This window comes from Talpa europaea (genome assembly GCF_964194135.1).
Source record: "Talpa europaea genome assembly, chromosome: 4".
Classification (NCBI taxonomy): Eukaryota; Metazoa; Chordata; class Mammalia; order Eulipotyphla; family Talpidae; genus Talpa; species Talpa europaea.
Genome location: NC_140070.1, coordinates 51,575,117 through 51,601,664, shown reverse-complemented (window position 1 = coordinate 51,601,664; position 26,548 = coordinate 51,575,117). Strand labels below are relative to the sequence as shown.

At 44.5% G+C, this 26,548-nt stretch overlaps 1 protein-coding gene across 2 annotated transcripts in view; it reads right to left on the bottom strand.

Annotated features, from left to right (window-relative positions):
* CLSTN2 (calsyntenin 2) overlaps positions 1–26,548 on the bottom strand; it is a gene marked incomplete at both ends in the record, with an annotated part of 596,568 nt that overhangs the window by 11,843 nt on the left and 558,177 nt on the right. For both annotated transcript variants that reach the window (XM_084231583.1, XM_084231584.1), the window contains 2 exons: positions 6,058–6,224; positions 16,338–16,500. In XM_084231583.1, the coding sequence (XP_084087709.1) occupies positions 6,058–6,224; positions 16,338–16,500 (330 nt within the window). The remainder of the gene's footprint in view (positions 1–6,057; positions 6,225–16,337; positions 16,501–26,548) is intronic.

The window sequence follows — 26,548 nt, the reverse complement described above, 5'->3', positions numbered from 1 at the left end:
AGACTTTTGGAGTAGTCTGGCCAGCTGGCCCACAGGCAGCACTTGGGCAGCAGGTGGAAACTACTCCATTGTCACCAAAATGGATGCTGCAGGAGTCCTGGGGGCTCCAATGCTCAAACCTGGATAGTGTGGTTGGGAGGAGAGCGGGGAGAGAAGTGCCTGTAGGCAGTGGGTGCAAAGAGCAGAGAGCCTCAGGTCCAACAAAGCTGGCCAGCCCTGAGTCCTCTGGTACTGCGGGGATCCAGGTACATTTTTAGTCATGTCTCCCTGGGAGTCACTGTCAGTGCTTACTATAGCCTGTTCTCCTTTTCTTCCTGAGCATCCTGGACACTTCATTTCCCAGCTGCCTAGCATGAAGTGTGTGGGCAGGACCATGTGACTGCCCCTGGCCAGTGAGCCGTGAGTGGGAGTCACCTGCCCCTCTGGACTGAGGCAGTGAAAGCCCCCAGCAGCCCTGGTCTTGTTCTTCCACAGCTTTGGTTCTGGCCAGCAACCGCACCCCACCTACCCACCTCAGAGTGAGAAAAAAACCTCTTAAGCATTAGCCCATAGACATTCTGGAGTCATTTGCTGCTGCGATCACTTAGGCTGTTGGAAGAATCAGTCTTTTCTGGTCATGCTTCTCACCACCCCGAGGCAGTACGGCATCTTTGAAAGATGGGAGCACCCATGTTGCTTACCTCAGTTCCAGTATACTCTATGGAGCACAAATGTGAGCTATTTGCTTTTCCCTTGTCAGTTTTATTTCCTCATTTAAATAATAAAGATGTTAATATCTACCTGTCTGGGTGAAAGGAGGTAACATAGATGAAGTACTGAGCACTTAAAAGGTGTTTCATCGATAATAGCTTTCATTATAAATCTTTTTTTAAAAGATTTATTTATTTATGCATACAAGAAATGGATGTAGGCCAAAAATGCGGGGGGTGAGAGGAGCAGCAGGTGAGATCGGAGAGGTCCACTGCCCCATTGTGGGTTAGCTCCCTGGTCTGCTGGGGAATCAAACTCCTGCTGCAGTGATTGCTAACAGCTTCATAGTGCTGTGCTTAACCCCTTGTGCCACCATGGAGGCCCTCATTATAATTCTTAATACTGCAATTGTTTTAGTACTGAGTCTTTGTCTATGCTGGTGCCCCTGCCTTCATTTTTTCTTGTAGTCCTATGACCCACTTCCTTCCTGTTCTCAAAACTCTGAGCAGGGCCCCTCTGAGCTGGGATATCTGGTCACTAGGACCACTTCTGCGCTGGATTTGGGCATATACACCAGCAATGCCACAGTCTGCCTCTGGGTTCGCTCCCCCTTTTCCATGGATGACTCAATGGCTCAGGTGCTCAGTCATGGAGCTGCCATGGGCTGGTGAGTCATCACCCCGTCAGAGTATTTCACAAAGCAGCCCTTTCAGATTTGAGCTGGTTCAAGGTCATTCTTCTAAAATACCACTTATGTTCCCTCATGTTCCCCCCACCACTACCACCACTCCTGCCCTAGCGTAGCCTCGGGGTTCTGGGGTGGTTTGTCAGCTAGTGTTCTTCCACCAGTTAGTGTTCTTCCATCAGGGGTGTGAGCCCTTGAGGGCAGGGTATACTGACTTCTCCTCAGTACCCCCACAGGGTGTCACACCACACAAAGCATGAGACAAGGCTAAAGTTGGGCAGAGGAGGCTGATCTCTAAGCCTCATGTCACAGTTGAACAGTGTGAGTACACTGTAAAATTTTCTGGAAATGCTCTGGCAGATAGGAGAGCAAAGCCATCAACACGGCCTTGAAGTCTGAAACAGCTGTGCAACATCTGATGCCTGCAGATAAAGCCAGTCTTTCAGCCCCACTGACAAACCAAGGAGCTAGATACAGAGGATTTGATAATGGCTTTTGCATCCTTGCAAAGCATTCTTCAGAAAGGAAGAGGTTAAAACCCGCCTTGCTTTCCTCTGTGCATAGGTAGTACAGACTATCTTTAGGATGGAACAACTTAGAACTAGAGGCTCCCCTGCTAAGAATAATTACACTTTTAATCTCAGGACTCATTGTTCCTACCTACATAACCTACCTATATAAATTCAAACTTCTATTTGTTGGTATACTTGCCACAGAGTAAAATCCCTCAGACTGTGTCTTGGGTTGGAATCATCATTTTGAATATCTAGTAAACTGTCCAACTATCAGTGAGATTTTCTTTCCAGTCACCAAAAGAAAATTCACGCAGTACTCCCAGATGATTGCCTCTTCTTCTCCTGACAGTCAACAGGGGGTACCGCCCCACTGCTGCCACCTAGGGGAGGAATGGGGTAATGGCTTTTGGAGCGCTGGTTAATTCCCTAGAGGCTGCCAAAGGCTGTGCAAGTGGGCACTGGCCTAGTCATCTGCACAGTTCTTACAGTAAAACCTTCCACTAAACTAGGTTTTTGTATAGTCATCGTAATTCTGTACTTTGAAAACAGAGCACTGCTAAACAGATGGTCTTTGCAGTATGCTCAGCTCGCCTCGAAGGTTGCCTGGTGTTACTAGTCACCTAGCAGGCTGGGACATCAGAGAAGTCCCTGACCCATACTCCTGGCCTGTTCCTGAGGGCATGTTGGCCATGACACTCCAGGTACCCTGCCATGCCCTTTGGCATCTGCCAGCCCCTCCAGACTGGGCCAGAGGAAGATTTGCCATGTTACAGGCTCCTCTGCCACAACCGTCACCTAGGTTTACCTTTCTAAAACAATTGGGCAGCAGCAAAGCCAAGTGCAAGGCCAACTCAGCAGAAAGGAACTGTAATATGTTGAGAGCCTATTTATTAGATTTGTTCGGGACGATCTCTATCGCTATTGCATTATATCTCTATCTTACCTGCATTTATATTTGATTCACTATAAGATAATACTAAGTGCATTTTATACATGAGGGAATTGGGGTTTAAAGTATTGTAGTACCTTGCCCAAGATCACCCCACTAGTAAATATCTGTCCTGTGATTTGAACCTAGGAGTGTCTTGTCTTAGAGCTCTTTCCCACTCTTACACGCTGTGGAATGAAAATCAGTACAGGGTGTGCCTCAGGAATGTGGCTATTCCACGGTATCTTTTATGGATACAGAACAGTGACAACCAAACAATTTAATGACTCCTGACATATTGGAGAAATATTTATAAATAAGCATCATCCAGGGGAAAACAAGTAAAAAGAGGAACCTATACTGTGAGCAGACGGGATGTTTTCCTAATCACAGGAAGACTTGCTTTGGATTAGCCAGAGAGAAGGGTGGAGGCCAGGAACCAGTCAGAAAAAAATAGGCATTATTCAGAAAGGAAATAAGGGATAAATGAGGGAGTGCAGGAGGGAAGGTAATTTTAATAATTTTCTAAGAAAGACTTTTACTCTGAGTTGCGGGTGTGGAGAAAAGAGTAAGGGCTTATTTTGGACAGGTCCCTGTGCGCCAATCTTATTTCTATAATGGGGTCATATTATTTAATTTGCTTTGAGGAGTAGGGAAAATGAAGTTGAAATCACCCCCAATGGATGCCCTTTAATTTGTGTGTCTTCTCACACAGTGCTCCAGTTTTGGCCAGCCATGTCCTTAGGATAGAGAAGGATCATTTGCAGTGATGGGTGATGAGCAGGTAGCATCCTGAAAAGCAGAATAAGTGCCTCCCACCTCACAGCTTTTTTAGCACCTCCTCTTTTCACAGGCTGTGACGTCTAGATAGAAATTGACAGGTGATTAGCTATGGTGAGCACGTGTGTCTGTGTATTCAATGCATGTTAAACAATGTCCGATGAAGCCACCAGGGAGGCCCTAGAAATTGCTATCGTTCTTAATTGCCATTGTAAGGATGTGTATTCTTAGGTGCAACATCTTTGGTTTATTTGTTCTGTAGTGACAGAGACCTGAATTAGTGGCCCCATGGATGGTCCGGAGCGGAGAACATTATTTAGAGGCAGGGAGCAAATTCTGAGCCAGACAGAGAGGAGAGGGAGAATTTCTGCCTCACTGGGTTGCCAGCACTCTAAGGAAACAACATCAGGAGTAGGTTAAGGGTCAAACCTCACCCAGCTCTGCGAGTGAGTGAGGCTATCGGATTAAAATGTGCCGTAAGAAGCTTGTCATGAATAGAGTAGTGTAAAGTCAGTCTTTCCAACAGAGGTGGTCTGTTTCCTTCAATGACAGGTGATTAGCTATGGTGAGCACGCGTGTCTGTGTATTCAATGCAAGTTAAACAATGTTCGATGAAGCCATTCTTGCTTTACCCTATCTGTGTTCTCCCATCTCCTCTCCCTGACCCAGTTTCCAGGGTCCTAAGCCTCCCACATCTACCTGGATTGTACTAGCTACCCTGATGACTGTTATACCTACAGGGAAAAAATGTTGACACCTAAATAAAGTCAAAAATCCCCATGGTGTGTGGCCTCTGTCTACCTCTCTGGTTACACTCTCTACCCTTCCTTCTGCAATGTGGGCCCTTGTGAGCAGTGACCTTCCTGGGGTTCTAGTGCGTGCCCTGGTTCCTCAGCCCTTTGCCCTGCCTCATACTCTTGGATCTTCCTGTAGTGATGTGCTCCTCCCTCCCCTGGCCTCCTCCCCAACTCCCACACTTTTCTTGGGTTTAGTTGTGCCTATCTGGAACATTCTACACAGGATTTACCTCCTTCAAGGAGCCCTCCCTAACTGTCATGCTCTCAGGTTCTGTTGCTCTGGGGCAGGGCTTCAAAATTTGCCTCTGCTTCTTACTATTTCTGGGCTCATAAGCAAATTTTCTTTTTCTTCCTGTCCTCAGTTTCTCGTGTGCAAAATGGGACTATTTGGGGGTACCTTTGTCACCAGGTTGTTTTGGGGTTTAAATGAGTTAATACCCATAAAACATTACAGTCCCTGGCTCTTTGGGGAGCCTCAGAAAATGCTAATGCTCACAGTCATTATAACCACATGATGAATTAACCATGTCTGCCTGGACCGCTAAGTTCCCTGAAGACAATAACCTTGGAATGTCCATTTGAGTCCCTTTACTCTGTCCAGAAAATACATGAGTGTCCATGAATGTTTGCTAAAGTGACTTAAAGAAAAGCATGATGTGCTCAGATCACTCATCCCTCCAAAGCTACCCTGCATCAGAGTTCCACAAACCCACCAACAGGGTATAGGTCACAGGGAGGGTGACTCCCTGTCCAGGAGAGGCAGACTGGAGGTGGGGTGGGGGAAGGGCAGAGTTCCGTGGGCAGCGCTAGGTGGAGAACAGGGGGCAAGTTGGGAAACCTCTGTTCTGGTTCCCCTCTCTTTAGGAAATGGCCAAGAAGGAACCCTTCATAGCTGTGGATGCCTTGTGGGCAGCCTGTGTCCTAGAGGCTAAGGGGGCACCCTAACTTCTAGAGGTTGAGGGCCTGCCTGCTCTTGCTGGGATATGTTACAACTGAGTGGGGGCCACATTGATTTCTCTTTGCTCAGAAATCCAAGGCCCAAAGCTAGCATGCGCTCCGAATGTCGGGAGAGACCAGGACTATTCCTGCCCATTGGGGAGTGGGGGATACGTGATTCTCTTGGATCACTCAAAATATTTTATTTTGCCTGGACAATAAAAATCATGGATCTGCTCACATTTCCTTTGATGACCAGATTGCTCGGAGCCCAAGCTGTGCCTCGACTTAATGCCGTGAGATCCCGTGACCTCCTTGTCTGCTGTCTAGTTCCACCCACCCTGCTAACCTTCCTTTCTAATTTTATTTTACATGGTCCAAACTTTTTATTTTTAAAAAATATCTTTGAATGTATTCGTGCATGCCTCTTCAGTTCCTTTAGGCAAATAAACAACAAAGCAACCAATCCGCCAACAAATGAAACAGAACACTCCTTCCCTGTAGGCTTTCCACCCGTGCCTGCTTTTTTGCAATGCATGGACTACACACAAAGGCTTCGCCTAGAAATTTCAGGAGACAGAAGCCCATCATGGAAGTTACTGTCACTAATCTCCCCTCACAGCAGCACCTTTGCTGTGGAACCATCTCTGTACAAGTTGTTTCCTTGGAGGGCACCGGTGCTGGGTGATCTTATTGTGGGTGATGTCAGGCCAGCTCCTTCCTTACCTTTATCCCTTGGCCAAGACTTTCCAGGGAATTAATATCCAGTCCTTCCTTGCAGGCCTGCAGGCAGGAAATCACCTTCTGACTCTCCATCTTGCCAGGGCGGATGGTGAGACTGGCCAGGCTGCCGTGGAAGAACTGAGCAAATCGAGGTTTGGTGACTTCCCCACCTAGAAGATGAAGAAGCACACTTAATTTCCTCTGGAGATTGGCTAAGAAACACCACTCCAAGGCACCATCTGGCCAGGAATCCAAGGGCACAGTCACAGCATCCCCTAGACCTAAAGGAACTCCTCCTTCCCAATGGTGAGTGGGGCCAGAACTCAACAGACTGCCTCGTGCTCAAGGCCTGGTACTCCCAAGTACCTAGCAGCACTTGATTTAGAAATCCTGGAATTTCTGAATTTTGAAAAAGTGTTCAGAGGCAGGAACTGTCTTGGAGGAAAGGAAGGGCTTACAGAGTAAAAACAAGAGGGAGAAGGAAACAACCACTGATTTAAAGCTTGCCCGGTGCCAGGCTGTATGGGCTTCATCTGAGTGAGCCTGAGAGGCCATCATCGCTTCCAGCAGACATGTGGCGAACCCCACAACTGGGAGAGGAAAGGTTGAGGGGTTTGCCTAGGACACAGCCAAGCACCAGAGATGGCATATTAGTCCTGGTCTTTTTGACTCCAAAGCTGGCATTTGCTCTCCTATATCCTACAGAGAAATTCAGTCAAGTAATCCTAGAAACACAACAGCCATGGGTCCTGGCTCTCTAACAAGGAGCTGTTTTGCATTCCCTAAAATTCAAACTCTTTGGTCTAGATGGATTCCTTAATTCTGTTCTACCTTTGGCTTTCTTCACATTGCCCAATAATATATGTATGCTACCGTTGTCTCTACTGCGTGAGCTGAGTCTTATCTGCGCGTGGGTCCACTCTGCAACATGTGAATGTGTTCACTGCTCTCCTGTTGCAGTCAGCCTGCAAGCCCCCTCCCTGACCCCACTCCTCCCCCATTCCACCCATTTTTAATCTTGGTTTTCCAAATAGGGTTTCCCCTAAGGTTTATTTGAAGCCTCCCCTCCTTCAGGATGTCCACCATGGCTGAGCACAGACACCCTTCCCTTTCTAGGCTGCTCGAACTGACAGACTTAGCTTTGATCTTGCACTTCCGTTTGTTTAGAGAGATAGCAGAATACACAGGAAAGATGGATTTGGGTTGAACTCCAGCCTTGTTGGAGAGCCCTGGGAAGGGTTTGCAACCTCTTCGAGGCTCCATTTGTTTGTAGAGAACACATCTGTGTTTTGCCTCCTGGTACTCCTGTGTTTGCTCAGCAGGCTCCTGCACTTCCCCGGTGCCTGCTGCAAGGTGTGGCCAGCCCACTCCCCCAGCACTTAGCTTCCCGTGTTTCTACAGCAAAGTGTGCCCCAGCCAGACAACTACTTGTAAACAGCTTTCCCCAGCAACCCATAAGACAGATTTCTGGCAAGCTCTGCCAGAGTGACATCACAGTGACTTCCCTGCCCTTCAGTGAGTCACACTGCGCCAACACGGTCTGTTCCTCAAACTGGAGGGCAGAGGCATCTCCCTTGCTCTTTTCAGCTCTGGGGGTAGTAGATTTTGCTGATAGTTACATTCCTATATTCTTCAGAGTTCTTTCCACTTCTTAGCAGCTAAGTCTTCATTATTCCAATCCTTTGTCATAGTTAATAATTCTTTATATTTCCCTGTTGAAATTACTTTGTGGTTTCATTTTCCTGATTGATTCCAGAATGATACACCCTCTCAATCTGCACACGTGACTTTGCTCATGCCCATTCCTCCCTACACTGAGAGAACACTTCCCAGCTGCAAGATTAGGTGAATCCTTCTGGTCCTTCACTCCTCTTTAGCCTTATCATCTGCTGCTCACAGAGAGCGCCCCTGGCCCACGATGCTCTCTCCTAGGCCGCAGACCTGGCCCACAGCACCTTCTCCACACACTGAGCCTGGCAATGCCCTAATAGCAGTCCTCCACCTGGAATGCACTTTTTAATCATCTGGAGTCTTTCAAAAGACAGAGTGAACCTGGTGACTCAACACCCCAGGATGCTGACTTAACTATAATAGGATGGGTGCTTGTAAAACTCCTCCATTGAAACAAAGAAGTCAAGGTTAGAAACCACTGGGCTGTGAGCTTCTCGAAGTTGGCCTCTGCATACTCCTTATGTGATCCCTCTCCTTTATGCCATCTTGAGATTGTTCTGGCCACTCTGCACACTACTGGAATTTATTTGTTTAAATCTCTCTCCTGGAAGGCGGGGAGCGCTCATGCATTATTCATGTTAATGAAGACAATACTGAGCAGGTATTAGGGATTGAGAACTGCACTTTGCATAAGTTGACTCATTTATTTCTCTCAACAACAGAGTGTCTTGTCCCAGCATCCTGCACCCTGCCTGGCACAAGGCACATATTTCATGATTGCTTTTTAAATGGAAGGAGATGGTGTTAAGTACTGGTAGAGTGCGGGACACGGTTGCCTCTCCAACACCTACCTCACTCCTGCCCTCTCCCATGGCAGCCCTGAGGCTTGGGGGTTGACTTGAGCTCCAGGGATAGGTTCTATTTATTTTTTTTTTAAGATTTATTTTATTTATTTATGCATACAAGAACTGGGGTATAGGACAGAGGTGGGGGGGGGGTGAGAGGATTTACCAGAGAGTGGGGAGCAAAACAGGCAGATCTACTGAAATACATTACTGAGGGTACAGCAGGCGAGACAGGAGAGGTCTGCTGCACAAAGTGGGTCACCTCCCTGGCCAGGGATCAAACTCGTGCTGGGGAATCTGGTGTGGTCAGGCCAGTCCAGACAGGGTCCATGGTGCTTTGCTATGTAGTCCCACTCAACTGCTCATTTAGCAGTTCTATCCTTCTAGACCAAACTTTGTGGTTGTCTTAGATGCTAGGCATTTCCCAACACCTTATCTTCTCTCAGCAAAAATTCATGTTTTATATTTTGACTTAAGAATACCAGAATTTGTAATGCACTCTATTTATTAGTGGTGTAACTCTCAACTCAGTTTAATTAGCATTTTATTATAGGAGGCCAGCATATTTGCACCCAAGGATGGTTGTGATGCAGGATTTTTAAAATAATAGATACATGAAAATCTCTTTTTTATATATATATCTATCTAGGGTGTCTGCATATACCACATGGCTCCTCTATTAACATTTAGACATAAACATGCTCATGAATTATTTTAAGAAAGAACATAACCTGATTTCTTACACAAAGAACTTTCCTAAATATTTGCGAACATGATTTTGGAGTCCTTAGGCTAGATCTGCACACATTTTAAAGTGTTTTCTGCCTGCTTAGCCTTCTGTTAGATTCAGTTAATTATCGGATGTGGGCCATGTTCTCAAGGAGTTCATATTTGGCTGGAAAGATAAAGAATAGACACTGGGAAAATAAAATAAAAATACAAGAGTCAACTGACAGTGTCTTAGATACGCTAAGGCAGTGAAGGGTTACTTTCCAAACGAATGATATAGTTATTGTATAACAGATCAGAGGGGAAAAATGGTAGCCATCATTTGTATAGTCCTTCAAACATGGCAAGTTCTTTTATATGCTATTTTATTTCATCAATCCTTATGGGGCTGGGTAGTACTTTTGAGAGCTTAGTCTCCATTCTTTTAACTTTTCCCTGGTATATCGCCCATTTTACACGTCTCATCTCTGGCTTGGGCTCATTGCCCAGGGAGGGCTGTGACAAGAAGTGCAGATGGGGCTTGAGGCTGAATCTCTCCCCCAGTTTGGTTTCCAGAAGCCTAAACCCTTAGGAGGGTAGGAAAGATCTGGATATGGATCAACTTTGGGGTGAAAATATGGCTTTCCCCGGACTAGGAAATAATACCCCAGATGGAGGGCTGTCAGGGAGGTGGTGAAGGGAGGTGAGATGACAGAGAGGCAGAGTGAGGGCACCTGAGTGGGCCTCCTGGGTCCTGGGTGTGCTGTAATGTCAGGAGGGAAAGTTGGCCCAGCACATCTGGGCAGATGGACAGTGACAGTCTTGCAGAGAGCTTGAGACGCAGCAGAAATAATTCTGTGCTTACCAAGGAATGCAAGGAAATACGGAGAGGCCGCCAGTCCTGAAGGATCACTGTGACTGGGGACCAAAAGAGGTGTGCCGCATTTCAGAGGATACCTGCAAGGACACCTAGCCCTGCATAAATCCCCCTGAAACCAGCCGGCATCCTAAGGAAATGGGAGAATTCCAAATTTGCTGCAGTTAAATCTCCCCACTCAGATGGAATGTGGGTTTGAAATGAAACTAAAGCTGGGTGTGGAAAAAACTTTTTTTTGGCTTGTGAATTCAAATCCTTACCTGCTACATTTATAACCCCTTTTATAGGTGGTGGTTTCAAAAACAGCTAACTTGCCCACAGCCACAGAGCCTAAATTAGTGAAGATTAGATTCAAATCTAGACCTTGTTTTACACAGCGCTGAGGGAGAGTGTCCTGTTACCCTTGGTTCTGAGGATATAGAGCTTCAGCAACAACATCTAATGATTTGCATCAAGTTTTCTGGGAAAAACAGTTGTCTTGAAAATGTAGAAGGATTTGGTAAATATGACAGCCTGTGTTATTCCAAGCTAGAGTTTACACTGGGAATTAACTCCCCCTCTGTTTTCTTTAACAGAGAGGTGGGGCCCACCAACTATAAACATAGCTTTTGAATTGGTAATGTCCACTTTCCTCTAAGTAAAAAAATCAGTGTTGTGTGAACATATTAAATCTCCTCCCTTTGCAAGGGCATGCAGGGTGCTGCTGGTCTCTTCTTTCCTGCTGTCATTCCCACAGCTATTTAGACTGAGAAACCCACAGGAAGCAGTGGGGGTCAGTCCCACTTCGCTTTCCTCTGCAGCTATGTGCATGGCTTGTTGATGGGGACGCCCCTCAATGAACACAATTTCATGGATGGTTGGGTATCAATTTTGAGAAATGCAAATGGTAGGACTGTCTGAAATCCTGCTTTCTTGCATTTCTTCATTTGGGTGATGGAGGCACCAAGGAATGCAAAGACTAAGTGAAGTGTGTAATAGACCCCTGGAAGCTGCAGTTTTAAAACTGTCCACACCCCAGGAGACTGAAGCTGAGGGCTGCAGGCGAATATGGAGACAGATGTTCTGCTATTAAGACTGGCCACGGCACATACTTGGCAGGTTTTCCTGACCTTGTCAGTCTTTACATATCCATCTCTCTAGCCTTTTCAGCAAATATTTACAGGGCATGTTCTAAGTAAACAAAACATAAGACTTATAGATGACCCCAAAAGTCAACCCTCTGAAGTTGGGACCTGGTTCACGGAACTGGAAGTGCTCTTATTTATCATCCTGACCCGCCCTTCCTTCTCCAGATGAAAATTGAGGAGTATGGAGGTAGGACCCTATCTTCGAAGACCAAGCCCAGTAAGTAGCATCAGTGAGGGTCTGGAATTTTCCTTTCACTCCAAATTCAGCCCTCCTACCATTACACAGGTCTGATGGGCCTGTAATTATCTTTTGGCCTTAGCCTTAGCTTGACTGGTTTGTGGGGAAAATGCCAAGGGATTTTGGACAAACTATTTGACCCTAGGTTCCAGAACCCTCTTATTTTCCTTACTAGGCTTGACATACCATCCTTCTTCCATGTCCCTAGAAGCAGGGCTGGTGGCAGCGTAATTAAGGATGAGATAGGTGGCACAGACCTGAGTGCAAATCCAGGCTCCATGTAGCCCTTAACAAGGGTCAGTTTCCTTATCTGCACAGTGGGATCATAAACACACCTATGCCACAATGTTGTCCAAGAAGAAGACAGGCAAAGAGGTATGTGCAAAACAGGCATGTGCAAAAAATGAAAAAATGGCAGGAGTTCCAGTGGTAACAAGAACCAAGGAGCAGCAAGATGAGCTGACATCATGGGAGTTTTTTGTCTCTTCAATGGCTTCTTTCTCTTTTTTTCCCCTCCCCTCTGACGTGTCTCTCAGAGAAGTAAAATGATGCTGCTCTTGCCTTAAGACCCTGTCAGATTTTGTAATATAATTTTCATAGTAAGAAACAAAGTTAGAATTATAACTCAGTTGTAGTTTCTAGACACACACATTTTAAAGCTAATTTCATCTGTGTCATCTTTAAGCCAATACACCTTCATGATAAATCTAGAACAATCTTTCCTTGAGTTTTTAATAGAGACAATGCTAGAAATGCCTTGTTAGTCATCTCCTGTATATGTCAGATCACGACTCACACACTTTGGTCAAAACTGCTTACAAAATGGGAAGTGAGTCAACCAGCATCAATTATTGACCTTATCTCAGTTCTGGGGTTGAGGGAGAGGGAAGAGAGGAGATTTTGTGAAACAGCCAGTCTTTCTTTTTCCATGCCCTAATGGGGGATAGAGACCAGCATTAATAACTTCAGAGAGCCTCCCTGGTGGCTCAAGGGGTTGAGACACAGCACTATGAAGCTATGGGTAGCCACTGTAGCACGAATTCCACCCCTGGCCATAGAGCTAACCCACATGGTGCAGCAGACCTCTCCTGTCTTGCCTGCTGCTCCCCTCAGCTGTGTATTTCAGTCAATCTGCCTATTCTGCTCCCCACTCTGTTTCTGGTGATCCTCTCACCCCCCCACACCTCTGGCCTGTACCCCAGTTCTTCTATGCATAAATAAATAAATCTTTAAAAAAAATACCTCCAGAGAGATGTTTCTCAAAGAGTGCTCCAGAAGCACAAATGTTCACCAAGAGGGAGTCCCATGGTGACATAAGATTGAGAAACAAGGGTTAAATGTCAAATGAATTGCTTTATTTGAAGATTTTTTAGACATTTTAATAAGCTAACATTCAATGCGACTCCAGAGTGGAAACTTATGTGGGATGGCTTATGAGGTACCTCAAATTTGACCTTGGCCTCTTAATGGAAGGGGCATCTTGTAAGACTGGGGCTTCATGGAACCCTCCTTGGGAAATGTTACCTTAATGTAAGGCAGACTGTACTGGCTGGCACGTGCCTCTTTCTCTAGCAGCAGAGACCCTAGGGATGCAGAATAATTTCAACACAGACTTTATTAAGAGAATTTGTACTAAATTAGAAAAGCTTATTAAATGAAGGCATGCATTCTAAGTCTCTACACTAATTTTAGTATCTGGCAGAAAAGTGACCTGGAAATGCATACCAGATCTCAGGACCACATGTGGCTCCGATTTCCCTCTATCTGAAGATGGCAGATATTGATTACTGAACAACTTTCAAGGTTCTTTCTGCCTTTTTATACTTTTTTGCACCATTCCTATTCTTTGCCTTGGCTCTTCTTGCTGCTTTTTTTTTTTTTTTTGCTGTTGTTAAGCAAGAAATAGGATGCAGTTAGACCAAGAGGTAGGGCAGAAAGCCTGCCCAGCCAGGAGTGGGCAAAGCTGGATGCTCTGTAAAGGTCCAGGTCCAGACAGTGGAGGGGAGCCCCTGGGAGAGGTGGGGTGGGTTGTCCCTGAGAACAGAGCCACAAGTAGGGAACCCTGCGATGAGATCCACCAAGAATAGATGAGGGTGAGGCAGGCAGTAGGGTGGGGGCTTCTTGAGTGAGTCCCTAGGACCATGCTTCCTTGAATAAGTTTATCTACTTCTTTAAAACTTGTGTACTGAGGTCAATCTAAGTAAGTGACAGAACATCTCTGGTTGTAGAGTTGGGAGAAGGATACTCTGGAGTGTCACCTGCTGAGGCATTTCTCTGACATCCTAGTGACTCCCAAGGGCTGGAGCCTTGCACCATCAGCAGCCTTCCTGGCCCCTTCTATGTAGTACCTGGGCAGTTGGGTCCAGTTTAGTAGTCCAGGAGCAGAACAGATGTGAATACAGTTTTCATTGTTTATGAGTATAACATGAAATTTTGCTGTGAGAGATGAGATGAGGAGGAAAACTAAGGAAAAGGACAAATTAACTAGTCTTTTAAATGTCTCTTAAATGTTGTGTCCCAGAGAGAGACCAGAGAGAGACCTAGTATTTGTGTAAGGGCAGCAGTTTTTGAGTCAGTCTGAGCTTGGTCAGACTGCGAGAACTTGGTCTAATTCTATGCTGAGAACAGAAGGTGGTGTGCTTTGGCCACACGAGGAAGGAGGGCATTTCTGTGATGCGAGGTTCATTTTGAGTGCAAGAGTCTTTCTCTAAAATTAAGATCGCTACATGCTCAAGGCTATACTGGCAACATTTCTTAAGTATAAATGAAGTCTCAATTTTTTTTAATTACTGGAAAAAATACCAATGAAAATGAGGTTTCACTGATTGCTTTGGCTTTCAATTCACTAACAGGACACAGTAGGCTAATTGGGGCTGCAGAGCAGTGCCTGGTAACTGGGCTGAAGCCAGTTCCCAGGAGGACCCAACAGGCAGCTGCTATCAAATAATTTTCTATTTCCATTATTAAACCCGACTGGAAATTTCACAAATATGAACTAATTCCCATGTCAAGCAAACAAACAAACAAACAAACAAAAACAAAAACAAAAAAAACCACCTAAAAACTTCACAATTGCAGGCCTAAAGGTAATTAGAGGTTTACACTGCAGGTCTGTAATAGCATAGAAGTGGACTTCCAAAGGTTTAGAAACATTCCAAGACGAGGGCTGGATCACAGACCACTAATTTTGCAGCACTGTATCTTATTGAAAGATATTTTGATGTGTCCTTCCAAGACAAAAAAAAAAAAAAAATGTGACTCCAAGTAGGAAGTAAGTATTCCTGGGAATCCAAGCTCCTTGAGAACAATATGGCAGTAGGGCATCTTATGAACTCAGCTCCTTTCCCAGCCTCTACTCCACTCATTCTTGTCTGTGTATATTCTGGTGATAGGGAACCCTGACATGCAGGATATGAGCATGAGTGTGTCAAACTCCCCTGCCATGACACATATTGCTAACTTCCTTATCTTCCTAGGGAACTCTTACTCATCCTAGAAACCCAACTTGAAAGATGTTAAAGGATTTTCTCTTGTGCTGAAAATCTACCATCAAATTTACTGCCTTCTGTTCAAGGAATATACCCAAATCTTCTACACACCTTTCCCAAAGTATGCACGTTCAAGTTCCTGCCTACACCACAAGCCCTATCTCCTAGTAATTGCCTTTTGATAACTATTCTCCAGCCTCACTGAGCTTCTTGTGACTTCCAGATGGATCGGGTAGGAGGATTTGTGTGGGAAGGTTAGTCTTGGGGAAGGAGATGAAAATCAGTGCGTGCAAGGAGCTAAGCGGAGGACGGAATCACAGAAGCCAGCACATAGTAGCAAGGTCTTAGAGACCATCTGCCATGTTGGGTTTAGGTACCTAGGGAAGGAGCAGATGTTTTCAAATGTACTTATTCACTCTACTGAAACATGCCAAAGACACCCCCTGTGCCCAGCACCTAACCCTTACAACAACCCTGTGAGATAGGTGTCACTCTAGTTTTATAGATAGTAGGTGATAAGAGAAATAGGGATTCTGCCAAGCCCTCATGGGCAGTATATGACAGGGCTGGAATTTGACTCAAATTCAAAATTTTTTGACTCCAAAGTCTAAACTCTTTTTCCTGGTTCTGGAGGGTCACTTAAGGGATTATATAGCAAAAGATTAGCAAAGACTATACAGATTTCTATGAAGTTTGGGTTCTAGAGTTGCAAGTATCTCAGAAGATAAAGGGTTTATAGCATTTCTCTCATTGTATATTGGCTCTGTTCAGAGCTGTCCTTCAGTGGACTTCCATTGTGCCTATGGACCATCCACCTGCCCCAACCATATGTGCAAAGTCCCACATACTGCACGTTTTTTAATACCTTGAGCAGAGCATTGGGGGCAGGGCAAGTCTGGGTAACTTGTGTGAGGATAAAGGAGATCCTTGGTTCATGACCAGCATAGCACTCATCGGAGCCAACTGGCAATATCGGGGCAAGAGTCCACAGGCTCTTCACTACACACAGCCCCCATTTGAAACTGAATGAAGTTCCAGAACAACAAAAGCCACTAGTAACTCAGAGGCAGCTATGAAACTGCTTATATTGATCTAAAATCAAAATCTGGTGTCAAGCTAGGCACTTTATTATTACATAAGCTTAGTGTCTGAATTAACTCTTCTTTTTATAAGCCCTGTCTTATTAGTAAGGGATAGTAAGTTTCCCTGGTTAATTCTCCTACCACCTGCTTTTCCAGTTTCTCTATCAGTAACTTTCATGGACTGAACACAGATTGACCAAGGGGTGGGTGTTGGGGGTGGGGTGGGAAGGTCTTGATTTAGGGTTACCTTGCCAACAGGCGCCGACCGTGAGTTGCATGTCTATGTGGGATGGATGAATGGGCCAATCGTTGGTCACCAGGTATGGTTCATACGTTGCTCCATCCATGTATAAAGAAACCACAGGAAACTCCACATTGATGACATAGTAATGCCACTCTTTGTCACAAATCTAATAAAAAAGGGAGAAGCAACACTTAAAATTGTATATTCAATGAAACATCAAAGAGATTTTCATTCTAATTATGAAAGGGGAAGAAGACATTTTTGTATCAATAATTTTGCTGCTTAGAACTCAATGAGCATAATGGTTACTATGAACTGAAGTTATAGAAGAAGCTCATTTTGAACATTATAGAGCAAAACCTGGGGGAGAGGACCACCTAAGAATACAATCATCAAGCAAGCATTTGATTCGGGGCAGATTATCTTGTTCACATAATTACCAACTCTCTAAGCTAGCAAGTTCTTTGTGGATAGGTGGGAGTGTCTGCTTGAATTTGCTTTGTATGAACATGTTCTTAGTTCTTTAGTAGAAAAAAAGTTGAATTACTTTTCTAAGCTTGGGAATAGATGGAGCTATACAAAGGAAAATGCTAGATTGAAAGTCGGAATGAAGAGGAAGATAGAGAAGGCCAGAAGGAAGAGAAAGAGAAGAAAATGGAAGAGGAGTGAGTTAGGAGCAAAGTAGTGCATAGAAGGGAATGAATGGAAAGATGAAGAAGGATGAGATGTAGAATTGGGGACCCTCAATTCCTTTGTCTCTATTTGAAGAGTTTCTGGAGGCGCTGTCATAATCCCACGTCCCCCCTTAAACTCAAACAAAATAGGTTCTGAGAGAGAGTCTTTCCAAGAGGACTGAGCTTTGATCTATATCAGAGTACTTGGGTGTTGGGGGAAGCAGGGGAAGAGAAGGACCACAGAGGGGTCTTACTGGCCTAGGCTCAAAGCAGAGCACTCTGCCTTGTTTCCCTTCACTCTTAAAAAATTACATAATTAAAAAACCTGTATATTCTTAAGGTAGACAATGTGAGGATTTGACAAACATAGTGAAATGTTCAGTCAAACTAATTGACATATCTCTTTACAGTTGCCATTTTGTGTATATGTGATGAGAACAACTGAAGTCTACCCTTTCAACACCTTTCCAGTTTCAACACGATATTATGAAGTATAGTCATCATGCCCATACATTACGCTGCTAGACTTATTCATCTTATTCAACCCAACAACCATTCTAGCTAAGATTCCCGGTCTTAAGACTGAGATCCCAAACCTAAACTTTATGGCAGGTAGAGATGTTGGAAGCTAGAATGGAATAATAAATTGTTGACTGTAAGGGACTGAGCTCTCACAGCATGATCCAAAGCAGAAACCAAGACTGGTGTGTCTTGGGAAGGCTGATAGGAAGTATAAAAGGTATCAGGATGGAGGGCAGTGTGCCCTCCCTCTGAGTGCCTTGGGATTCACATTAGGCACTTTTCTTTTCTGCACTCTCTCTCTCTCTAATCCCCCATGCACCCTGTGGAGGCCACCTCTGAATCTCTCTCAACTACATCCTCTGGCTTCCATCACCCCTGCCATCCATGACAGTGGAGACGGATGAGTTCTGCATGAAGGTGACCACAAGGTGAGGACATCAAAGCCCTCCCTACATCCCACTTTGGATTAAATGTGCTGTTTCTCATGAATAGATAACACCAACAGGGATGCTAAATGACCGTTTCCCTTTCATTTTGGAATAAGAATTTTTTCCTTAATGTTCTTTTTATACTGTCCTGTCTCATGTCTCAGAAAATTGCTCCTTTTGAAACCCATTAGTGTGATAAAGTCTGATGAATATTTTAGGGGCTCTTGGAAAGTAAGCAGGAGGGGTCCAGGCAGATGTCTCCAAAATCTTGTTATACACCACTGAGTGTACAGCTCAGTGACTGTTACACCTCTCTAGAGCTCCTAACCTGGTTTATACTCCCTTCTTGCTCCATACCTGAGATCAGACGTGGGCTGGGCACAGTGTTCTTGGACTGAACCTGTGATTAGGGTGGGGCTAACCTAGAGGCTGGGGGAGGGAACAAAGGAAGAACTGAAGACAGAGTTTAGGGGTGATAGAAGAGTGGGGAGCTAAGGAGAGTACTTGAATAAGGAAGCACCCATTCCAAGAATGTCTAGTGTCTTGAAGTTTGTAACCAGGGAAAGCCAGGCAGCATATTCCAAGACCCTGAATATAGTTTACATCCGGGGCATGGTCCCTGAGGCATTGGAAAACCTCTAGCCAGGCCCAGGGTGGGAAGGGAGCAGGTGATGGTACAGTGTTCATGACCACAATCCACATTTCCCTGTGAAATGTGGACAGAGTAAGAGAGTCAACTTGGGGGTTCCCCATCATGGCCACCATCTAGTGCCATTGGGGTGGCTGCCATGTGCATCCATGTGCAGCCCCCAAGTCTGCCCATACTAGATGGAGAGTGCTCCTCTATCTAACTTCCTTTCACAACATTTGCAGCATTTTGTAGGACATTCACAATAAATTCTAAAGGAGAAGAAAATAAAATATAATTCCATACCTCGACAGCAGCAGCAATCTTTCTCAATATTGGTATCTTTTCTAGGCATTTGCCCCAGTTTTTCTAAAGTGTGTCCCATGAACTGTAGCCCCAGCATGCTCCCCATAGAAACAGGGACCCTGTACACCCAGCCTCAATTTTTTTTTTATTTTCCATTTCATTAGCATATCCAAGGCTCTCAGCAGCCTCAAAGTATGTGCCTGTGATGACTATCCAAGCTTGCTGGAAAATGGAACTTTTCTATTTATAGCATTCCTATAAATATCTTGTGAAACAACAGTTGGGAAAGGTCAGTGTGGATCACACAGTGCATACAATTTGAATGTTAGTGGTTTAGCTTAACATCAGCATTAAAATGCCTTTGCCAACTTCATTTTAGAAGTCTATATAAAGTGAATTTGCTACAATATACTTAAATATCCCTTTACTACAGGTGTTATATACCAGCAAATATAAATGATATTATAATGAATTTCTTTGTTCATAAATATTTTCCCCATTTCTGGTTATGTCCTTGGGAAAGATTACTGGGATTGGAATTACTAGATAAAGGCTGAGGTATTTTGCTGGCTCTTGACATCCATTGTGAATTTTTTTTACTATAAAAGATTGTCCCTATTTCTACTCCTGCACACAGAGTGTGAGTGTTTGTGCATTGTGTCCTTATTATATTTGGTGTTTGAAAAAATTGAAATTCTGGATATTTGATACCTTTTATCTCATTTTAATATTGGTCACAAAAGAAGGCAGGATTTATATTCTTTCAGGTCAAATGAAGGGCATTCTGGAAGTGGGGAGCAGCCTGAGCTGAAACTCAGAGGTAGGAACAATTGGGAGCTCCCCCAGTGAGTTCCTAATTGGGTATCTAAACAGGTTTTTAGCTCAGACCACATTTATGCCTGCAGACTTCTCATACCAAGTAATCTATGAAGACAGCTAAATGCCTAATTAGGGCTTCATAAATGTGGATCTATGATCAAGAAGAGACCTGTATTAACCCTCTGTTAGAACTTCAGGGACAAACTGTAACTGAAAAATGATCAAGCCAGGAGGCAGCAAAATAAATGTGTCAAACACGAAAGAAGGAAATTAGGCAAAGTGACCTTTCCTGGGGGAGAGAAAAACTTCAATTCCTGAATTTCCGTGAATCACTGGTGAATGCAGCTGGCAACAAGCACTTCGGATGCCATCCCCAGAGACTCTGCCCAAGGCCTCATCTGGACCAAAGACACTTTGCTCTCTGAAAACCACAAGTATGTTTCCAAGTGGGCAGCTGCACTGATAAATGAGTCAAAGACCAGCCCCAAGGACAAATGATAAGGGAAATTAGGCTGCAAGGACAATGCTAAAAGAGGTCTGAATTGGGAGTGGGCTGGTACTCCAGGATGAGTCAGGGCCAAGGAAGTCCCTACAAGAGAAGATCAAGTTGTAAAAGTGTTGAAGTGCCAACTAAACTTCCCATTGGAAGTTAGGAGTTGATGTTCCTAGTCAATTAAGATTGTTGAATGCAGCTATTCCAAGAGATACATTTGCTGACCAACTACCATGTGCTAGGGACTATGTTGGGAGCTGTCCACGATGCAGTGCTGATCAGATATGTGCTTTGCCTTCAAGATTTTCAATCTGATGGGGGGTGGGGGACAGTTATTAACTGCACAATAGAGTCAAATGTTAGAGGAATTGAGATAAGTGTTATGGACCAGGTGCAGAGCACTGTGAGACAAGAATTCTGGCTAGAAGAGGTGATATTTAGGCAAAGAAAAAATTCTAGGCAAATGGGACAGAAACATCATATTTATTCATTTATCTTTTTTTAATCATTAAAGGTTTTATGGTTGAGACATAGGAGGATTACTCATTCATTCATTCACTCCTATAGACATATACTAAATACACTCCCTGCTCTGTGAATGAAAGAATGCACCTGCCTTCGCGGAACTTCCAGTGCAATCATGGAATTGACAAAAGGCTTGTAATTGTGACTCAGTCTGGCACAGATTTGTATCATGTGCCAGGGGTGGGGAGAGTGGGTGTCTGATTGCATTGGGAGAAAGAAGGAGAGAAGGAACCAAAGCACAGAACTTGGAGGGGTCAGATTAGTTTGAGAAAGGATGCAGAGTGGAAGATAAGGCTGTGATAAAAGATTTAAATCAGAGGTCGGAGGACTTGGAGTACTTCTGTCCTGTAGGTAACATGAAGCCTGGGGGGGGGTGTGCTTTTGGGCAGCAGGAGAAGGATGGTAGTGATAACAATAAATTTCGGAATATTTTCCTCAATTTTGAAGCATATTCATATACCTTATTTATTTAATCATTGCCACAACCCTATAAAGCAGGAGGGGCCAGTTCTGTTTAAGGAACTTTAGAAAATAATCTCAAGGCATTTCCATTGGGAGTTAGAGGTAACACATGTCCCACTGTTTGTTACACACACTCTCTGTGTCTTTCCATTTCACATGGAATCAGTGGCTAAACTTCATACACTCATTTCCAATTCAGGATTCTGAGTAGATTCTTCTCTCCTGAGTGATGAGCTTGTGTGTCAATTTGATTCGAATAGCTCCACTTGATATTCTATAGGCATTACAGACTCATCATGTGCAAAGTTGAGATGAACACCTTCACTCTCCAGCCATTCCTCTCCCTCTCCTGTGTTCACTGCCTCAGCAAATACCTTCTCACCCAATCTGGTGACCTTCCCTGAGCCAGGCATTGTTTAGACCCCCTACTCTTTGCCTCATTCCCATTAATTTATTATGAAGCTCTGATGATATTCCTCTCATCCATTCTTGCCTCTCTACATTCATTCCTACACAGAACTTGCCTACCAGAAAGGGATAAGATTGAGAAAGCATATCTGGGACAGGCTATGGTAAGGTGGTAAGCATTTGAGTAGCGGAGAGGATCATTTGGAGCAAGGGAATGGCAGCGCTTTGATGTGAGTGTGGGTAGGACAGGTGCAGCTGGCTGGGGGTGGATGCAGCCACAACATGAGCCTGGCAGGGCAGCCAAGGAGGGTGGGAGGGAGACCTTGCACCACAACTCCATGAATAATAGATTGGGTGTCACATTTGCTTCAGGAATCTCTGGGGACTCCTATTTCGGTCTTTGAGAACATAATTGAACTTTCCTAACCCTTGGCTCCTTCATCTGTATAGTGAGAATAATAATAGCGGGTACATAAAAGGGTTACTGTGTGAATTGAACTAAAACAAAACCTAAGCATGATCCCTTCCAGCACCATCCATGTTGCTGCAAATTGCATGTGTTTATCTTTTTTGAATGCTGAGTAATATTCCATGGTCAGCGAAATAAGCCAAAAAGAAAAAGAAAAATACCGGATGGTCTCACTCATAGCAGGAATCTAGAAAACTTAAATAAGGGACCAGGAAAATGAATAACTATAAGAAAGTGAAAATCAAAATCAACAAAAAACTATGAACCAGAGACACTTTTAGGGGGGCGGGGGCGGGAGGGGAGGGATTGGGGTCAGAATGGGGGGGCTGCAATTGTATGGGGAATATAACAATAAAATTTATTAAAAAAAAACAAACAAACCTACACAATGCTTAGCACATACTTTCGCCTGAGCAGATATGGAAACTGCTTTCCTTTTCCAAATTCATTGAGATGCTGAATAAAATATAACAATGACAATAACAGAATAAAAATAAGACAGCTAGGGCCTCCCTAGTGGTACAAGGGGTTAAGTCTCAGCACAATGAAGCTATCTGCAGCCACTGCAGCATGTAGTACGATCCTCTGCCAGGGAGCTAACCCACATGGTAAGGCAGACCTCTCCTGCCTCACCTGCTTCTCCCCTCAGCAGTGAATTTCAATGTATTTCAGTGTATTTCAATCTATCCACCTATTCTTTTCCCCACTCTGTCTCTGGTGAATCCTCTTCCACCCCTCACACCTCTGGTCTATACTCCAGTTCTTAGATGCATAAATAAAATAAATCAAAAAAAAAAAAAGATTAGACAGCTATACAGAGAGCTCCTTAGGCATAAATAACAAATAAGTAAAACATCCAAAGCTGCAATTTAGAGTTGAGACTGAGTGGCTCACCTTGTCAGATGTGGTTTGACAGCCCATGAGGAATTAGGGAGGGTGACTCACATCCCCATGGGACTTGAGTTGGTGAGTATGTCTGCAGCAAGTGTGTGGCTGCAAAGGGACTGTCTGAAGCCTGAGTCCTGGGACAGTCACTGTTGTTAACCTAGGGATGCAGGAGCAAGCCAGCCAACCCCTCTGGGATGAGTCACTGTTGCATTGGGCAAAAACACACTGACAAAGACACGGGAGTTGTGGAACAGGCTGCACAAGGCAGGATGCTGCTGAGAGCAAGATCCTGGCCATTTTTATTGATAGAATAATCATACAGCATTCAGTTACGTGCATTAGGAGGACAAGGAGAAAAGGATGGGTGAAACTCAGGAATGTCATCTAGGGCTTGGGGGACGTGAGTCTGCTGACCATTTTATCAGCTTGATGACCAAGCATTGTAATTGAAACTGGGCTCCAGACCCCCGGCCATGGTCTTAATCTTACCAACAAGGCATTCCACTGATCAGCTTCTGGGGTCCCTTGTCATACATCGGTCCTCGGCCCCCCCGGGCGTTCCTGGTCATACCTCCTGATGTATGAGTCGGGAGTAAGTTTATGCATCTGTCCTCAGCCCCCCCGGGTGTTCCTGGTCATACCTCTTGATGCATAGCCTTCCCAGAGTGATCAAGCTTTCTGCTCTTGATTGATTTGAAAGGCACCTTGTAAGGTTTGGCTCATATGACTGTGACTGGACAGTTCTGACCTTTGTAAAGGAATGCAGAACTGCAGGTAACCATAATGGTGGCTGAACAGGACACCTGCTAAGTCTAGCAGGTTGCTCAAGTCTAGCAGACTCACAAGTTGCTTCCAAGAATTTGGGTCCCCTTGCCTGCTTTGTGTGTGTGCAAAGGTATACAGCCCACATGTGTAGAACTCCTGAGCTCAGAGACTAACTTAAAATAGATTCATGAAGTCTTTAGGGGTTCTACAAAAACATACTGAAAACCTCGTTATAAAGATGTGCACACAACCCAGGATGTGAACAGGACAAGTCCTGCTGGAGATGAGCTCACAGTAAAAACTTGCAAAACAAAGAAGAAGCAATCCTTTGCAAGTGATCAAATGATCAAACTCACATTCCAAAGACCCCAGAAAATGGAGCAATTGGAAAGGGAATACGGGAAGGCAAATTTGAAAACGTGAGATAAAAGAAATAAAAGACATAGGTGTTGAAGTAAAAATAAATCAAGAGGCAACATGGCGGCGAGGAGACTCTGCGAGTAAGATCTCCCATTAAAAAAAGTTAATAGGGAGGAAAAGCGGCAGGTCCCAGTGAGAACTGGGACACGGAAGATAAACAGGTGACTCCAGCAAACTACCCGAAGAAGAAAGTTGCCATAAAAGAGGACTAGAAGGGAGGGAAGCGCAGAACCCTTCTCCCCTCCCCCACCCACAGAGTCGGCACTCTCCCACCAGCAGAGAGGAGGAAAAAAACAAACCAAAACGGCCAACAAGAACAAACTACGCAGCAAGCGGGACTGTGAGTGGAAAGGAACTATTGCAGCCACCACACCCCATGAACGGGAGCTGTGGAGAACCCTGCAGGATTTGCCCGCGTCCTGGACCTGAGGGCTTTGAACTGAGACCCGGGGCATGAAATTCGGGGCGTGGGTTCTCCACGACGGTGGGGCACAAGGCAGACACAGCACCTCAAAGCCATTGAGGTTTACCCTACCATTCTCACTCTGCTCCCTGTCCCACGGGGGGGGGGGGGGGGGGGCGGGTCGAAAAACAGCCCCCCAAGGACAATAGGAGAAATCTCTGGCGCCACCTAGCGACCAGAAAAAAAAGTCACTAACACCCCATAGACTTCTTGATAAGGGCAGAAGGCTTCTGGAGGACCCAGTGGCCAGCTAGGAAGTTAGCCCACGCCAGGCCCCTTCCGACCAGCAGTCTGAGCCCACAGAAGGAGCAAGCACCCACGTCCGGGGCAGACTGGGTGTGCAGAAGAGTGTGCCTGAGACCGGAGGCGCAGGGACTGCATCCCGCTTCGCCATTTTAGAACAGGAACATTTCTTCAGTAAAGACTGCCTAAAGCCAGCAGAAAGCTCCCCCAGAAGCCAGAGATGGCTCCTGGAGGAGCCAGAGGGGAGCGGAGAAGTTCACCCAAGATGCCAGCCAGTCCGAGCAACACAGTGTCCCAATGCATACGACAAATTAGAAAACAGACAGTAGGGAGTAGAAGAACCACATGCAACCTAACAACTCCTCAGGAAAGAAGCACACCACAAAAAGAAAACCACTCCCCAGATTGCAACGACAGCAACTTGGAAGAACTTCTGAGTCTTCCAGAAAGAGAATTTAAAATTGCCATGATTAAAAAAGTGATAGAAGTCATAAAGGAAAACAATGATCAGAAGAAGGAAACTGAGTCCCTAAAGAGGGAAAACAATGGTCAGAAGAATGAAATTGAGTCCCTAAAGAGGGAAAACAATGGTCAGAAGAATGAAATTGAGTCCCTAAAGAGGGAAGTAAAAGAAATGCAGGAGATCAAAGAATTAATGGAGGAACTAAAGAACTCTGGGAAAAGCAATGAAAGCAGAATAGATGAAATGGAAGAACGAATAAGTACTCTTGAAGACACAGAAATAAAAAGAACCAAAACAGAAAAGGAAAGAGAAGTACGAAGGAAAAAGAATGAAGAAAGACTTCGGGAACTATCTGACTCCATGAGGAAAGGAAATATAAGAGTTATAGGAATACCAGAAGGAGAGGAGAGAGATGTAGGAACAGAGAAAATATTCTAGGAGATAATTGAAGAGAACTTCCCAAATGCGAAGAAGGAGCTGAAAATTGATATACAAGAAGCAAGAAGAACACCAAACTTCCACGACGAAAGGAAAAATACAGCAAGACACATAATAGTAAAGCTCCCAAGAATCCAGGACAAGGAAAAAATAATGAAGCTGAAAAGAGGGAAGAAACAGATAACATTCAAAGGAAAACCAATCAGGCTGACATCAGACTTCTCTGAAGAAACACTACGGGCAAGGAGAGAGTGGAGGGACATAGTCAACAGACTCCAAGAAAACAGATGCCAACCAAGAATACTCTATCCCACAAAGCTCTCCTTCCTCTATGAAGGAAGAATAAGGATCTTCCCAGACAAACAGAAACTCCGGAATTTCATTACGACTAAACCCCCACTCCAAAAAATACTACAAGGAATCCTAAAGCCAGAACCTCAGAGGGACGAATAACAATGAAAGAAGACCAAAAAAAAAAAGTTATTAAAAGAATAAATAAATAAAATCAAAGGAAAGACAAACACAATGGCAAATACAGATGCTAACATATCAATATTAACTCTAAATGTAAATGGACTAAACTCTTCAATAAAAAGACACAGAGTTGCAGCCTGGGTTAAGAAACAAAACCCAACCTTTTGCTGTCTCCAGGAAACATATTTAGCTACAAAAGATAAAAATAGGCTCAAAGTTAAAGGATGGAAAACAATCCTACAAGCAAATGGACCAAAAAAGAAAGCAGGAACAGCTATACTTATATCAGATAAAACAGATTTCAAACTCAAAAAGATATAAAGAGA